The 17,414-nt window shown below is 33.5% G+C and overlaps 1 protein-coding gene across 2 annotated transcripts in view; it reads left to right on the top strand.

The window, feature by feature from the left end:
* LOC111423600 (follistatin-related protein 5-like) overlaps positions 1–17,414 on the top strand; it is a 245,206-nt gene that overhangs the window by 184,821 nt on the left and 42,971 nt on the right. For both annotated transcript variants that reach the window (XM_071194309.1, XM_071194313.1), the window contains exons 4-8: positions 6,023–6,241; positions 6,373–6,497; positions 6,858–7,061; positions 15,970–16,104; positions 16,726–16,858. In XM_071194309.1, coding sequence (XP_071050410.1) covers positions 6,023–6,241; positions 6,373–6,497; positions 6,858–7,061; positions 15,970–16,104; positions 16,726–16,858 — 816 coding nt within the window. The remainder of the gene's footprint in view (positions 1–6,022; positions 6,242–6,372; positions 6,498–6,857; positions 7,062–15,969; positions 16,105–16,725; positions 16,859–17,414) is intronic.

Here is a 17,414-nt window from a genome sequence, read left to right as displayed (position 1 = left end):
TGACCTAGTTGAAATTTTGTAGCAAGTTCGTGGTGTTCAACTTTAATGGCTTTGTCAGAAAATTTGAAGCTTCTAAGTTATAAGTTTATAAGGCAAAGCTCTAATAGAAGATTTGATTATTATTATAGGAGACAAGAGTAGGGTAGTAAGAAACAAGGAGACGTAACTTACTTTGAGATAAATAACCTTTACGTTATTTTAAATACGTAAAGATTAATTATCCTAACATTTATGTTTGAGATTATGCAGGTTGCGTTCAGAAAATCATTGCTTTGAGAATAGAAAATTCCAAGAAATTATCTGCAATCTATTAAATTCTGAATAAATTGCTTTTTATATCATAACGATATCTTAATTCGTTTTTGAGATATGGAGAGGTTAATTATCCTAACATTTATGTTTAAGATTATGCAAAGTTACGTTCATAAAAACATTACTCTGAAAATAGAAGATTCCAAAAAATAATCGTCAAAATATCAAATACTAACTAAATCTGCTTCAAATTGCGTTTTATTTCATAACGATATCTCAATTAGTTTTTGAGATTACAGAGGTTAATTACCCTAACATTTATGTTTAAGACTATACAAGGTTGTGTTCAAAAAAACATATCTCCGAAATTTAAAGATTCAAAGAAATCATCTTCAAAGTATCAAATACTAAATAAATTTGCTTTAAATTGCTTTTTATTTCATAACGATACCTCAATTAGTTTTTGAGATATGCAGAAATTAATTACCTTAACATTTCTGTTTAAGATTATGCAAGGTTGCGTTCAGAAAATCATTACTCTGAAAATAGAAGGTTCCAAGAAATGATCTTCAAAGTATCAAATACTAACTAAATCTGCTTCAAATTGCGTTTTATTTCATAACGATATCTCAATTCGTTTTTGAGATGTACAGAGGTTAATTACCCTAACATTTATGTTTAAGACTATGCAAGGTTGTGTTCAAAAAACATATCTCCGAAATTTAAAGATTCAAAGAAATCATCTTCAAAGTATCAAATACTAAATAAATTTGCTTTAAATTGCTTTTTATTTCATAACGATATCTCAATTAGTTTTTGAGATATGCAGAAATTAATTACCTTAACATTTCTGTTTAAGATTATGCAAGGTTGCGTTCAGAAAATCATTACTCTGAAAATAGAAGATTCCAAGAAATGATCTTCAAAGTATCAAATGCTAAATAAATTTACTTCAAATTGCTTTTTAATTCATAACGATACCTCAATTAGTTTTTGAGATATACAGAGGTTAATTACCCTAACATTTATGTTTGAGACTATGCAAGGTTATGTTCAAAAAAACATATCTATGAAATTTGAAGGACACTTTTTTACAGAGAATTAGATGACGTAGTCAAAAAATTTTTTCGATTTTAGATTTTGAGATATTATCACAATGTTCGTTTTTTTAAATGGAAACAACCACTGATTATTCGCTTATTAAATTCGTTATTTTTTTCTGATTACAAAAATATTGGGTTGGACAGGTCTATATCTTATTGTTTTAGAAAAAAGCTAAAAATAAACTTTTCTTTTAGTGTCTTCCAAGAAATTAAATTTACAGTTTCCTGTAAATTACGGTACTATAATTAAAAATTAAAAAAACATATTTCTGATATTTGAAACAAATATATTTGTTGAACTATTTAATTTATATATGTAATTATACAAAAATTGGAATAGATTGCATTATTTCACATTTTTTTATTAATTTTTAATATTATTCTTAAATGACTTAATAAATTATTGATAGATGGCGCCATATGTTTTTTTTTTGAATTCAAATAAACAGCAACATTTTTTGTTTGTATTCAAAAATTTTCTGAAGTGTCACTTTAAAACTCCTGTTTTTAAGATGAATTACGAAATTTTTGAAAAGTTTAACATGTTAGAATGTTACATATTAAAAAAATTATTTGTTTTTAAATAGCAGAAGTTATCTTCTTATTTAATTGTTCATTTATTTAAATACAGAATTTAATAAGCGAATAATAAGTGGTTGTTTCCATTTAAAAAAATGAAAATTGTCATGATATCTCAAAATCTAAAACCGAAAAAAATTTTTTGTCTATGTCATCAAATTCTCTGTAAAAAAGTGTCCATATAATGTCTTAATTGTAATATTCCACCTAGAATAATAACGAAGATAATTGCACTTGCTGGTTTTACGATGTTTCCAATTTTGGCCTCTAGTTAAAAAACAAAAGACGATAGCGCTATGAGATTTTCGGCATTAGCAGTTTCTCGAAAAACGAGATCATGACATGTAAGCTACTTTTTTTCTAACTCTTATAGTTTCCGAGTTAGCCTATTCGGACATCGAATTTGAACCACCCTATAGAGGGTGGGCAAATTTGGGTGTTATTATAGGCTATCTCAGTAACTAATATGCTCATATGCTTTTTTCAGTAACATCATAATAAAGTATAGTTTGTATTTAAAAAAATACAACTTTATATTATATCTCAAAAATTATCAGCTATGTTAAAAAAATTTCAACGGCAGTATATTCTACTCAAAAAAGTGTCTTAAGAATGGATTAACTCCATTTCTCTAATTTCAAAAATAAACGAAATATGAGCATTTTTTGAAATCACTAAAATTTGACTTTTTGGCTATAACTTAAAAACAAAAGAAGATAGAGATTTGGTCTTTACGGGATTGGCTTAGTCTCGGAAAAGAGACCGGGACATGGCACCTAGTTTTTTTGTATCTCTTATAGTTTCTGAGATAGCCTATAATAACACCCAAATTTGCCCACCCTCTACAGAGGTTAATTACCCTAACATTTATGTTTAAGACTATGCAAAGTTGTGTTCAAAAAAACATATCTCCGAAATTTAAAGATTCAAAGAAATCATCTTCAAAGTATCAAATAATAAACAAATTTGCTTCAAAGTGCTTTTTATTTCATAACGATATCTCAATTAATTTTTGAGATATGCAGAAATTAATTACCTTAATATTTATGTTTAAGATTATGCAAGGTTGCATTGAAAAAATCAACTCCAAAACTTGAAGATGTCAAGAAATCATCTTCAAAGTATCAAATACTAAATAAATTTACTTCAAATTGCTTTTTATTTCATAACGATATCTCAATTAGTTTTTGAGATACGATTTTTTTAAAATCTGTTTTTAAAGGATAAAATAAACATAACGAGTAGAGTTTAAGAAATCATAGAACGATGTTTATTACATCTAAAAAATTATTTATGGCAATTTGAATCTGAATTAAATTTTCTTCAAAATGTTGTTAATTTTGTCATTATATCTCAAGTAGTTCTTGAGATACGACATTTTAATGAAATTTGTAAAATCTCATCTCATGTCTAAAGTACTTTTTGCCAATAACATATCAAAGTCACCAAAATCTACAAATTCATGCTACACTCTGATAATGTAGAGTAAGGTTTTGATCTTTTCTAATGTGTTACCTTTACAACGTTTAGAAATGTAAAGTCTGGTTCCAGTAATCAATATACCACTTTCAGGTTCGTTCTTTACAGACTTACTATTCTGCGAAGCTACTTTATCAGAGTTTAGAAAGTGTCTTGCTTTATTTGTTATCTTACTTTTCATCAAAATACGTTTGTTGAGTACTTAAATGATGTGACCTTCACCAATAAAGATAGATTTGCCTAGCTGGAACTTTAACAACAATAGAGGCCAGAGATCAATGATAGATTACATAATTATAACTCGAAAAATACAAATTCTAGACGTATAGTAGATTTAGCTACTAAAGTATCCAGTTTAAACTTGAGTAAGCCCCCAATCATCAAATGGCTTTAATTCTTGTATTAGCTGAATCTTGTAAGATCCATGGTATATCAAGATTTTTCCATAAAATTTTCCATAAAGTGGATGAAAAAGCTGTAATTACTGTACGCTATGGCAAATCGACTTTTTTAGGTGTTCCTCAACATTGCATTTTATAGCAGCTGATCTGTTTTGGTATATATTGATAGATAAAGAAAAGATAAATTACAATTATAATAATTATTAAATTGAACTTGAGCTGAAAAAACTCCAAATAATAATCCTCACAGTTTTGATTCTAGTTCTAGGTCTTGTGTTAATTCTTGTGATAGTGCTAGTGCAGAACTAGAACTAACACTAGACTTAGAACTAGAAACATTCGGATTTAGCCGCACGTCTCTCAAAACGACTAAATCCGAATGATTCTAGTTCTAGGTCTTATGTTAGTTGTAATTTTACACTATCACTAGAACTAACACTAGACCGAGAACTAGAAACATTCGGGTTTAGCCGCACGTCTCTCAAGACGGCTAAACCCGAATGATTCTAGTTCTAGATCTTGTGTTAGTTCTAGTGATACTGCTAGTGTTAAATTAGAACTAACACTAGACCTAGAACTAGAAACATTCGGGTTTAGCCGCACGTCTCTCAAGACGGCTAAACCCGAATGATTCTAGTTCTAGGTCTTGTGTTAGTTCTAGTGATACTGCTAGTGTAAAACTAGCACTAACACTAGACCTAGAACTACAAACATTCGGGTTTAGCCGTTTTGAGAGACGTGACTAGTGTTATCTAACTCAAAGTGGAATTTCTACACAAAATTCTGAAATAAATCAGTAAACTAGGTAGATCCAAATGTAACGTTTAAAGAGGTGGGCCTTACCCCCCTCTAAAAAGATATGTCGCATCTGGGTGACAAAGTATCAAGTGTAGTAGCAGCAATTTTTAAATCTGTAATGGAAGGAACACAGAAAGATATCACTCAACAGAAGAATAGTTTCAGTAAATAGTTTTCAGCTAGTAGTACTGTAATCTTCAAGCACTTAATAGTGTTTTGACAGCAGTATACAGGGTGTCTCAGCGAGATCGGTCATTAGACGTTTCTGGGGTTCTGGCCAAACAAAAAATTTAAGAATGCAGACTTAAGTATTATCAATTACGTTTTCTTCATCTAAAATATTTTCAGATTTCTAGCACTTCCGGTTATACCGGAAGTCGCCACCTACTTTATTTTTTTAAATGGAACACCCTGTATATTTTTCAAATGTCTGCTGGAGTAGATTTTTCTGGAAAAATTCGAATAACTCGAGAACGGTCGAATCAAATTGCAAAAAGTAAAGTTATTTATAAACCTTGAAAACAGACAAATCCAAATATGTAAAAATATACAGGGTGTTCCATTTAAAAAAATAAAGTTGGTGGCGACTTCCGGTATAACCGGAAGTGCTAGAAATCTGAAAATATTTTAGACGAAGAGATCGTAATTGATAATACTTAAGTTTGAATTCTCAAATTTTTATTTTCGCCAGAACCCCAGAAACGTCTAATGACCGGTCTCGCTGAGACACCCTGTATAGTCTTCTGAAAGCATTAAGTAGTCTTTCCAATAATATTTAGCAATCTGAAAGTAGTTAATAGTCTTTTGGAAACAGTATTTTATCTTTACAAGCATATAATATTTTCTCCCAGCAGTATTTAGTCTTCTCCAAACAGATCGTAATCTTTTCTAGTAGTATATAGCGCTCTGAAAGCAGTAAGTAGTCTTATGGAAGCAGTATTTCGTGTTTCCAATCAGTTTGTAGTTGTCTGTTAGCACTATCTAGTCTTCTCTAAGCAGATTGTAATCTTTTCCCGTAGTATTTAGTATTCTGGCAGCATTACGTAGGTTTTTGAGAAGCATATCACTTCTTTCCAAGCAGTTATTAGTCTTTTCCAACAATATCTAACATTGAAGCAGTAGGTAGCTTTTTGGAAAGCATTTAACATTATCAAAATCTTTGCTCACATTGATAGATAGAGAAAGGGTAAATTACAACTACTATTAAATTGAACTTGAACTGAAAAAGCTCCAAATAATAATCCTCACAGTTTTTCTGTTTTGTTGATTAATTCAATTAAAGTAGAAACATTCATTCTAAGCATAAAAGGGAAAAAAATGAAGTTATTTTAAACTCATCTCTATACAAAGGCATCACGTCGATGTCGACCTTAATGCGAAATGAAACCCACCCTTTTCGTTTTGTTCCAGATCCATGCCTCGTCCACTATTGCATGAAAGGGCACGAGTGCACCCTGACGGACGCTGGGGCCGCGACGTGCATCTGCCAACGGCAGTGCGCCGTCCACAAGAAACTCGTGTGCGGCTCCGACGGACACATTTACCCCAACCACTGTGAACTACATCGAGCTGCCTGTCTCGCTGGCACCACCATTGCGGTCGAAAGGGGAGTGCACTGCGTGAAACACGGTCAGTGGATATAACACTACAAGCTTTGACGATAATGAGGATAGTGTGAAAATGTTTTCTAAAAATCACCATTAACTTTTCGTTTACTTTCTTAATATTGCACGCAAATATATGTTATATGAAATTTTTAGGGAAAGGTTGGGCCCCAACTCTTCAACAAGAAGATTATTTCGATGAATACGATCCCGGCGCCTCCACCAAACCATCAGAAATTAACTTGGAATTAAAGGAAAACACAACTAAACTTATGACAGAGGTAACAACGTTTTCGACACTTATTTACATTGAAAAACCGAGTCTGATTAAAAAATCAATCAAGCCGTCAAGTAGTCAAAAAAGCGACCCGCTCGTTTCCATCGTCCATCAATCCGCTCGAGAACTATTTACGAACTCTATTATCGCCGAATTCCATCGCTCAACATCAAAATCCTCGCTCTACCCCCCGTTCATGTCCTCTCCCGGTTTTACGTCGGGATGAGTCCCGACCTTAATCCTCCAGAAATACCTCGAAGGGTTCAATTCTCCGCCTCTCCCTTCCTCTCCTCTATGACAAATGGCGTGCAACGGGGTTCGTCGTGAATCCATCACTGACAGACGTCCCCCTTCTTCTTTTTAGGACGTTTTGACGACGACCGTCGTCCCCGCTTTCGCCTCCGTAACCGTGGAAAGACGCGGGATAGACGATCGTGAGCGGATGGGGAACTGGGACGCGCATTCCACCCTTCCCAGCGACCTTGAAAACGAGGTTGAGGAGAAATCCGATTCCGCTACGTACGGGAATAATGAAGATTGTCCGATGCAGGAATACGAAATCATGAAGGTTGGTAATTGCCGTTAAATTTACAGCTTGCCTAACCAACGAGTTTAACTAATTCATCGAGATTAATTAGTGTCGTTTAAACGTTAAACGTTAAGAGACATCGTTTCGGACGGATCGGATAGAGTCGAGTTTGGGTTTGGATTTGCTTTGCTTTGCTATGGTAGATACTCTAAAACCAGTACGTGCGCGTAATACATCCGCGAAATCGATTGCCAAGAGCATGCAAACGAGACTAAACACACATTTACATTCGAACTACAAACGATCGTTATTTGCGTTAATATTCCTGTTGGCTTCTAATGGGCTCTTCACCCCTATAAATACGCTAGAGAACTCAATCGGTCTCCAACTACAATACGTTATTGTGGTAGGCTATAATAAACGATGCAATAACAATCATCGGTTTTGATCGCATTTAGCTATTTGCTATCGAAAATATCAAAACGTTCATCTTAATTAGTTTAAAATAGCACTGAAATAAAAAAAGCAACATAATCTAACGCTAAATAACAATTAAAACTAGAACTAACACTAGACCTAAAACTAGAAACATTCGAGTTTAGCCGTATTAAAAAAGACGTGAGGCTAAACCCTAGGTCTAGTGTTAATTCTACTTTTAATTCAATGAAAAATATATAACAATCCAACGCTGAATAACAATTAAAACTAGAACTAACACTAGACCTAAAACTAGAAACATTCGGGTTTAGCCGTGCGTCTTCATTCTAGGTCTAGGTCTAGTGTTAGTTCTAGTTTTACACTAGCACTGTTTCTATGTGCAACTAACACTATACCTAAAACTATACTCATTTGGATTTAGCCGCACGGCTGTAAAGACGACTACATCCGAATGATTCTAGTTCTAGGTATAGTGTTAGTTCTAATTTTACACTTGCACTGTTACTATGTACAACTAACACTATACCTAGAACTAGAATCATTCGGATTTAGCCGCACGTCTGTAAAGACGGCTACATCCGAATGATTCTAGTTCTAGGTATAGTGTTAGTTCTAGTTTTACACTTGCACTGTCACTAGAACTAACATTAGACATAGAACTAGAATCATTTGGGTGTAGCCGCACGTCTGTAAAGACGGCTAAACCCGAATGATTCTACTTCTAGGTCTAGTGCTAGTTCTAGTTTTACACTAGCACTGTTACTATGTACAACTTACACTATACCTAGAACTAGAATCATTTGGATTTAGCCGCACGTCTGTAAAGACGGCTAAATCCGAATGATTCCAGTTCTAGGTATAGTGTTAGTTCTAGTTTTACACTTGCACTGTCACTAGAACTAACATTAGACATAGAACTACAATCATTTGGGTTTAGCCGCACGTCTCTAAAGACAGCTAAACCCGAATGATTCTACTTCTAGGTCTAGTGCTAGTTCTAGTTTTACACTAGCACTGTTACTATGTACAACTAACACTATACCTAGAACTAGAATCATTTGGATTCAGCCGCACGTCTGTAAAGACGGCTAAATCCGAATGATTCTAGTTCTAGGTGTAGTGTTAGTTCTAGTTTTACACTTGCACTGTCACTAGAACTAACATTAGACATAGAACTAGAATCATTTGGATTTAGCCGCACGTCTGTAAAGACGGCTAAACCTGAATGATTCTACTTCTAGGTCTAGTGCTAGTTCTAGTTTTACACTAGCACTGTTACTATGTGCAACTAACACTATACCTAGAACTAGAATAATTTGGCTTTAGCCGCACGTCTGTAAAGACGGCTAAATCCGAATGATTCTAGTTCTAGGTATAGTGTTAGTTCTAGTTTTACACTTGCACTGTCACTAGAACTAACATTAGACATAGAACTAGAATCATTTGGATTTAGCCGCACGTCTGTAAAGACGGCTAAACCTGAATGATTCTACTTCTAGGTCTAGTGCTATTTCTAGTTTTACACTAGCACTGTTACTATGTGCAACTAACACTATACCTAGAACTAGAATCATTTGGCTTTAGCCGCACGTCTGTAAAGACGGCTAAATCCGAATGATTCTAGTTCTAGGTATAGTGTTAGTTCTAGTTTTACACTTGCACTGTCACTAGAACTAACATTAGACATAGAACTAGAATCATTTGGATTTAGCCGCACGTCTGTAAAGACGGCTAAACCTGAATGATTCTACTTCTAGGTCTAGTGCTAGTTCTAGTTTTACACTAGCACTGTTACTATGTGCAACTAACACTATACCTAGAACTCGAATCATTTGGCTTTAGCCGCACGTCTGTAAAGACGGCTAAATCCGAATGATTCTAATTCTAGGTATAGTGTTAGTTCTAGTTTTACACTTGCACTGTCACTAGAACTAACATTAGACATAGAACTAGAATCATTTGGGTTTAGCCGCACGACTGTAAAGACGGCTAAACCCGAATGATTCTACTTCTAGGTCTAGTGCTAGTTCTAGTTTTACACTAGCACTGTTACTATGTGCAACTAACACTATACCTAGAACTAGAATCATTTGGCTTTAGCCGCACGTCTGTAAAGACGGCTAAATCCGAATGATTCTAGTTCTAGATATAGTGTTAGTTCTAGTTTTACACTTGCACTGTCACTAGAACTAACATTAGACATAGAACTAGAATCATTTGGGTTTAGCCGCACGTCTGTAAAAACGGCTAAACCCGAATGATTCTACTTCTAGGTCTAGTGCTAGTTCTAGTTTTACACTAGCATTGTTACTATGTACAACTAACACTATACCTAGAACTGGAATCAATCGGATTTAGCCGTCTTTACAGACGTGCGGCTAAATCCAAATGATTCTAGTTCTAGGTATAGTGTTAGTTCTAGTTTTACACTTGCACTGTCACTAGAACTAACATTAGACATAGAACTAGAATCATTTGGGTTTAGCCGCACGTCTGTAAAGACGGCTTAATCCGAATGATTCTACTTCTAGGTCTAGTGCTAGTTCTAGTTTTACACTAGCACTGTTACTATGTACAACTAACACTATACCTAGAACTAGAATCATTTGGGTTTAGCCGCACGTCTCTAAAGACGGCTAAACCCGAATGATTCTTGTTCTAGGTATAATGTTAGTTCTAGTTTTACACTAGCACTGTTACTATGTACAAGCAACACTATACCTAGAACTAGAATCATTTGGGTTTAGCCGCACGTCTCTAAAGACGGCTAAACCCGAATGATTCTAGTTCCAGGTCTAGTGTTAGTTCTAGTTTTACACTTGCACTGTCACTAGAACTAACATTAGTTCTAAGTCTAGTGTTGTCGGCCTACCCGATGTGTATTCTATGTAATGTAATGTAATGTAAGTCTAGTGTTAGTTCTAGTTTTACACTAGCACTATCACTAGAACTAACATAAGACCTAGAACTAGAACCATTCGGATTTAACCGTCTTGAAAGACATGCTGCTTGGAAACACTCCGAGGTTTTATGATTATGGACATTCATTGGAAATGCTTGAAAATCCTCAGAAAATGCATATAAATTGGTTGGGAATCTATTAAATATGCTTGGAAACGTTCGGAGAGTCCAAAAATTGCATTGTTCAAGTTGATGTATCCGAATGAATCCCTGAAATTTAAAAAGATCGTTACATTTATTTAGAAATTCTTAAAAATTCGTAAAGTTCATTAGGAAATTCTTGGATATTCTCCGAAATGTTTTGACAATACACATGAATGTCAAGCAAAATCAAGAAACTCTTATAACCCTTAGACGTTAATTGAAAATCCTCTAGGAAATGCATGGAAATTGGTTGAGAATCTATATAAAATTATTGAAAATGCTCGGAAACTCCAGATATCGTATTGTTCAACTTGATACATCCAAATGAATTCCTGAAATTTGTAGAAAACGTGGTTTATATTTAGAAATTCTTGAAAATTTTTTTGTACATCTTTAAATGTCTTTTGGAATGATTAGAAATTGTCCAAACCATTCTTACGAAAACGCAAAATATCTTGATGTCCAAAATCAAAACCAAAAAATCTCAAAATCAAAATATTTTTATTAAAAATACTCCGAAAGTCTTCGAAAATGCTGAAAAAAAATTAGACATTGATTAAGTTTAGAAACTTTTGAAAATTTTCCATAAACTTTTATGGAAATCATTGATAATCCTTTGTAAATGCACCAAAAATGAATGGAGTGAATTCAAGTTATTCCAAAAAGTTTTAGAATGTTTACGCAGCCTCGGATATCCTTGAAAATCGTCCCTTCCCTAAAAAACCAACCAAAATTATTGAAATCCTTGGAAAACCTTAAAAAATATTAAGTATTTCTTGGATCTTTCTTTTAAATTCATCGAAACTCCTGAATGTTATTCTTTGAAACTTTCAGGAGCTTGGAAATTTTTTATGTATCTACTTTGGAAAATACTCCAACACTCTCTAAAATTTTTCAAAACCTCAGCAACTGCATGGAAGCATACTGAAAATCTACCTGTCTTAACACTACTTCACGCTTTAATAGGTTTTCAAAAAAAAAAACACCTGTCTCAACATTCTTTCACGCTTTAATTGTGGTTTCTTCACGCTATAATTGGAGTACAAAAGAAAACCGACATTCCTTCACGCTGTAATTGAGGTTCAAAAGAAAACTGACCTATCGTAACATTACCCAACTTAAACCATTTGTGATTGCCATTTGTAAACAAAACTAACCTAACTCAACTTTTCTTTTCTGAAACTCATTGCTCATTTTTTTTTAAAACAAAACTTGACAATCCTTAAAAATTTCTAAAAATCATTGTAAATGTAAAACGGTCTAAAAATTCCTTGAAAATCATATAATATCCTATAAAACCCTCGAAGAAGTCATCGAAAATCCATGGAAATCGTTTGAAATTTCAGGAATAGCTTAGAAACTCATTGGAAATCTGTGAAATCCATTAAAAATATTTGGAAATACATGAGATTTCTTGAAATATCCATCAAAATCACCAGGAAATCTTTTGAAATGATTAGAAACTGTCTAAAACATTCTGACGAAAACGTAAAATATCTTGATGTACCAAATCAAACTCAGAAAACCTTAGAAATCTGAAATGGTTTAGGAATTCCCTGCAAATTCTATAATATCCTGAAAAATTCCCGAAAAAAACATCGACATTTCTTCAACTGATTCAAATACATCGCCAGTAGTAACTTTTATGGAAATCATTGATAATCCATTGCAAATGCAATAAAAATGAATGGAGTGAATAGAGGTACTTCAAGTTATTCCAAAGAGTTTTAGAATGTTTACGCAGCCTCGGATATCCTTAAAAATCGTCCCTTCCCTAAAAAACCAACCAAAATTATTGAAATCCTTGGAAAACCTTAAAAAATATTAGATATTCCTTGGATCTCCTTCTTTTAAATTCATCGAAACTCCTGAATGTTATTCTTCGAATCTTTCAGGAGTTTAGAAATTTTTTATGTATTTACTTTGAAAAATACTCCAACGCTTTCTAAAATTTTTCAAAACCTCAGGTACTGCATGGAAGAATATTGGAAAACACCTTGAAATTCTTGGAATCATTTTAATAATTTTGAATCTCCAAATAAGTCCCAGAAATTTTTTAATATTCATGGATATGTTTGGAAATCCTTAAAAATATATAAAGAACGTCACAAAATCCTTTCCATCTTAAGTAAATCGCAGGAACTTTTCGTAACCAAAGGCTAGGAAATTCTTGAATATCTTTAAAATCTATTAACAATAATTCCTAAAAAGAAGTTCTCCAAAAATTTAAAAAAAAGGATATTCTATATTATTTTTGGAAATGCTTGAAAAACCATTGGATTTTTTAAGCAACCTAAAAACTCTTGAATCCTTGAGAATACTCCAGAATCCCTAAAAGATGCATATCAAGTAAATCGTTGGAATCCTTAGAAGTCTTGAAACTCGAGAAGCAGTTCACCTATCCCACAAATCCCTACAAATTTTAGACCATGCTTGAGAATCCTTAATAATCCTTCAAATCCTCAAGGGATGGTTGGAATCCTACTTAAAATCTCGGAAATACTCAGATTATTGAGTGTATCCAAATCAATTGCAGAAATTCTTAGTAATCACTGGAACTACTTTGCAAACCTTAGATTTGTTGAGAAATCCTCGGATATTTTTCAAATCCTTGGAAAAAAATGCTTGGAAATTGCTAGAAGAATTGTGTTAGAAACCTTTAAAAATGGAAATACATCCCAAATAAACTTACGTAATACATGAAAACCCACATAATCCATTTCACAACAAATAAAGTTAACATCATTGATTGAATATAAAAATTGATGAAATAGATGAAGGACGTTTGAAGCTTAACATAACAATAATATGTCGACAACCCTACCTGATTGTGTCATATTTAATTATACTGAAAACAATGATTGAAGATAATTAATACAGTCTATGACGTCTGCATAAAATAGAATTATCCAATTGGAGAATATGGGTATAATTGAATATGAGTATATTCAGTTAACATGATGTCAAATAACTTCATATCAGTTATACAATAAAGTCTACATACACCTCAAAAAATGATAATATCTCAACTCCTGAAATGTAATTCAATGAATTTTTTAAACGAAGGATATCGAAGAAGTCCATGTTATTTTAATACAAAACCGAAATAGTTCGACTTGTACTACGAAGTAAAGGCTATAGCAGTAGATTTAGCCGCACGTCTTTCAAGTCGGCTAAACCCGAATTATTCTAGTTCTAGGTCTTGTGTGAGTTCTAGTGATAATGCAAAATTAGAACTAACATTAGATCTAGAACTAGAAACATTCGGATTTAGCCGCACGTCTTTCAAGACTTATAATCCCGAATGATTCTAGTTCTAGATCTTGTGTTAGTCTAGTGCAAAACTATAACTACTAACACTAGACCGGAAACTAGAAACATTCGGATTTAGCCGCACGTCTTTCAAGACTTATAATACCGAATTATTCTAATTCTAGATCTTGTGTTAGTTCTAGTGATAGTGCAAAACTAAAACTAACACTAGATCTACAACTAGAAACATTCGGATTTAGCCGCACGTCTTTCAAGACGGCTAAACTCGAATTATTCTAGTTCTAGGTCTTGTGTTCATTCTAGTGATAGTGCTAGTTTAAACTAGCACTAACACTAGACCCAGAACTAGAATCATTCGGGTTTAGCCGTCTTTAGAGACGTGCGGCTGAACCCAAATGATTCTAGTTCTAGGTCTAATGTTAGTTCTAGTGACAGTGCAAGTGTAAAACTAGAACTAACACTAGACCTAGAACTAAAATCATTCGGGTTTAGCCGTCTTTAGAGACGTGCGGCTAAGCCCAAATGATTCTAGTTCTAGGTCTAATGTTAGTTCTAGTACTGTCACTAGGACGGCTAAACTCGAATTATTCTAGTTCTAGGTCTTGTGTTCATTCTAGTGATAGTGCTAGTGTAAAACTAGAACTAACACTAGACCCAGAACTAGAATCATTCGGGTTTAGCCGTCTTTAGAGACGTGCGGCTGAACCCAAATGATTCTAGTTCTAGGTCTAATGTTAGTTCTAGTGACAGTACAAGTGCAAAACTATAACTAACACTAGACCTAGAACTAGAATCATTCGGGTTTAGCCGTCTTTAGAGACGTGCGGCTAAACCCAAGTGATTCTAGTTCTAGGTCTTTTGTTAGTTCTAGTGACAGTGCAAGTGTAAAACTAGAACTAACACTATACCTAGAACTAGAATTATTCGGGTTTAGCCGTCTTTACAGACGTGCGGCTAAACCCAAACGATTCTAGTTCTAGATATAGTGTTAGTTTCACATAGTAACAGTGCTAGTGTAAAACTAAAACTAACACTAGACCTAGAACTAGAATCATTCGGATTTTGCCGTCTTTAGAAACGTGCGGCTAAACCCAAATGATTCTAGTTCTAGGTCTAGTGTTAGTTCTAGTTTTAGTTCAATAAAAATATACAACATAGTGGTATCTTATACTAACTAGCGCTACTTACCACTGTCTCTAGAACTAACACTAGATCTAGAACTAGAAACATTTGGGCTTGGCCACACGTCTCTCAAGACTGTTAAACCCGAATTATTCTAGTTCTAGGTCTTGTGTTAGTTCTAGTGACAAAACTAGTACTAACACTAGATCTAGAACTAGAATAAGTTCAGCCGTTTTAAGAGACGCACCGCTAAACGGAATGTTTTTAGTTCTAGGTCTAGTGCTAGTGTTAGCCCAGTTTTATTTGTTATTCAGCGCTAGATAGTTGTATATTTTTATTGAGCTAGAACGGACACTGATAGACTTTTTTTTAGGACTGTATGTAGACTTTTTTGAGTTAAAGATATGATTATATTTTGTGTTCCCCTTGCTTAATAATAACTTATATAGTTTTTATGTAAAATATGGTAATAATATGGACTTGTTACATGTTTTATTAAAAAGTTTCATTGAATTACATTTCGGGAGCTGAGATATTATCATTTTCCGGACTGTATGTAGACTTTATTGTATCACTGCATATCAATTAGTTTAGATAGGTTCGATCGCTTATTGGATTCATTTAGTGCTTAAAATTGGTACAACAAGGTTATTAACAAGTAACTCGATACATTGATGAAAACACATATACAAAAACACGCGTAATGAAAATACTTATACGAGAACGACAACATTTATTATGGTTATTAATTCGCCTAATATTCGCTTCGGCACACATCGATGGTCAACGTAAATTATATAGTAATTACCGAGTGAAATTAGCTGATGAAATTCTCGTCGAAATTCCAAACCGTTTCCCACGTGATTGCGTTAAAATCATAATTAGTTTCGGAAGCGATTTGTTTTTAATGAATTATACAAAAACATTACGATTAATTTTATAAAGTTAACATATTGACTCGTAAAATTTATTGAAATAAAATGAATCGTTTTATTTTTCTTTTTATTAGGATAATCTCCTTTTATATAACCACGCAAGATTGATGTCTCAAGATAACCACAGTAAAGACTATCTGGTTTCGATCATGTTTTCCCACTACGATAGGAATAACAACGGAAACTTGGAAGCAACCGAATTGAACGAGGTAAGTGGGGAAATGTTCTAACGTAACGAGCATCGAGCGAATGGTTCTGTCCCCCCTTTCGCCCTAATTAGACAACGGCCGATTCCGTCCTTTAACTCGACTTTCTCGAAACTTGAACTGTTAATTTAACAATTGCCCAAGTAATTGGTAAACAAACTCAAACAATTGTAATTAATCGCAGCAATGAAAAACGAATACTCTTTGAACTTTATCGGGCAACTTTCTTTATTAACTAAAACAACGGTTTCGCGTTTAAGTGAGCTATTTAGTACTTCAATAATAATGAGAACGACAATGTAGGATAAAGTACAACTTTGTTGCCTAATGAAGTAAATACGCCTCTCATTCTCTACCGTAACCATCAAGCAATTAAACCGCGGAGCCGAGCAAGTTGTAAAATGCGCCAGGCGACCCCTTTTACATCAAAGGCAAAAATGATCCGACGCTAATGAAGCGGTCGCAGTCGCGAAGCACTTCCCCTATTCTAATTAAGTGCACTTTGGTACAACTCTCAAGTACAAAATTGCGAAAGAAATATATTATTCTTTCCTTTCATTTCGAAAGGAATGAAAAAGTTCACTTTGATTTCAAGTTTTAATTATAATTTTTTGTTTTATTTAGGTTACATCTCAAGAGCATTTGGAGACGTTGAGTAAAGGTTGCTCCCTTTCGAACATGATAGCTTACGAGGATAGCGATAAGGATGGAAAGTTGAATATTAATGAGTTCTACGTGGCGTTTAGCAAACTTTACAGTAAGTGTTTTTTAATTAGTGTTGTAGTTTGTGTTGATTCAGTTAAAATTTTAATTTCGCAAATTTACATCCAAAGGGATCTGTGATCTAGTGTTGATCTAGTAATGTTGAGAAAAACGGGATTTTCGTTTTCATCTCTCTAAAAATATAAGACTTCTCAGAATAGACAGGCTCAAACTATTGAAAATTCTTTAGTGCCTGTCTATTTTTATCACAGAACACTGATGACAGCTATCACAAGCACAGAAGCCGTAAATGTAGCCTGTAAATCGTGGCATAAATTTAATCACTAAAACTAAAGACAAAATGATGACGTTTCGTGTAAAAATTTTTGAAGAAAATAATCTAGAGTTTGATTTTATACTTCTTTTTTATAAACGACTTTCTTAATATTTTTGTTTTGTTAAAAAAGATCACATATCAAAGTCGAAATCAGATTATTAGTTACTAATTTACAGAATTAAAGTTTAAAAAGTTGTAAAATGAAATTAAGGACGAAGTGTTACAAGTTTACAGGTTAAAATTTAAGAACGCTCTGTTTTAATAAAAGAAATAC

The sequence above is a fragment of the Onthophagus taurus genome, chromosome 1, assembly GCF_036711975.1.
Source record: "Onthophagus taurus isolate NC chromosome 1, IU_Otau_3.0, whole genome shotgun sequence".
Classification (NCBI taxonomy): Eukaryota; Metazoa; Arthropoda; class Insecta; order Coleoptera; family Scarabaeidae; genus Onthophagus; species Onthophagus taurus.
The sequence above is the reverse complement of the archived record's forward strand: the minus strand, read 5'-3'. Positions and strand labels throughout refer to the sequence as shown.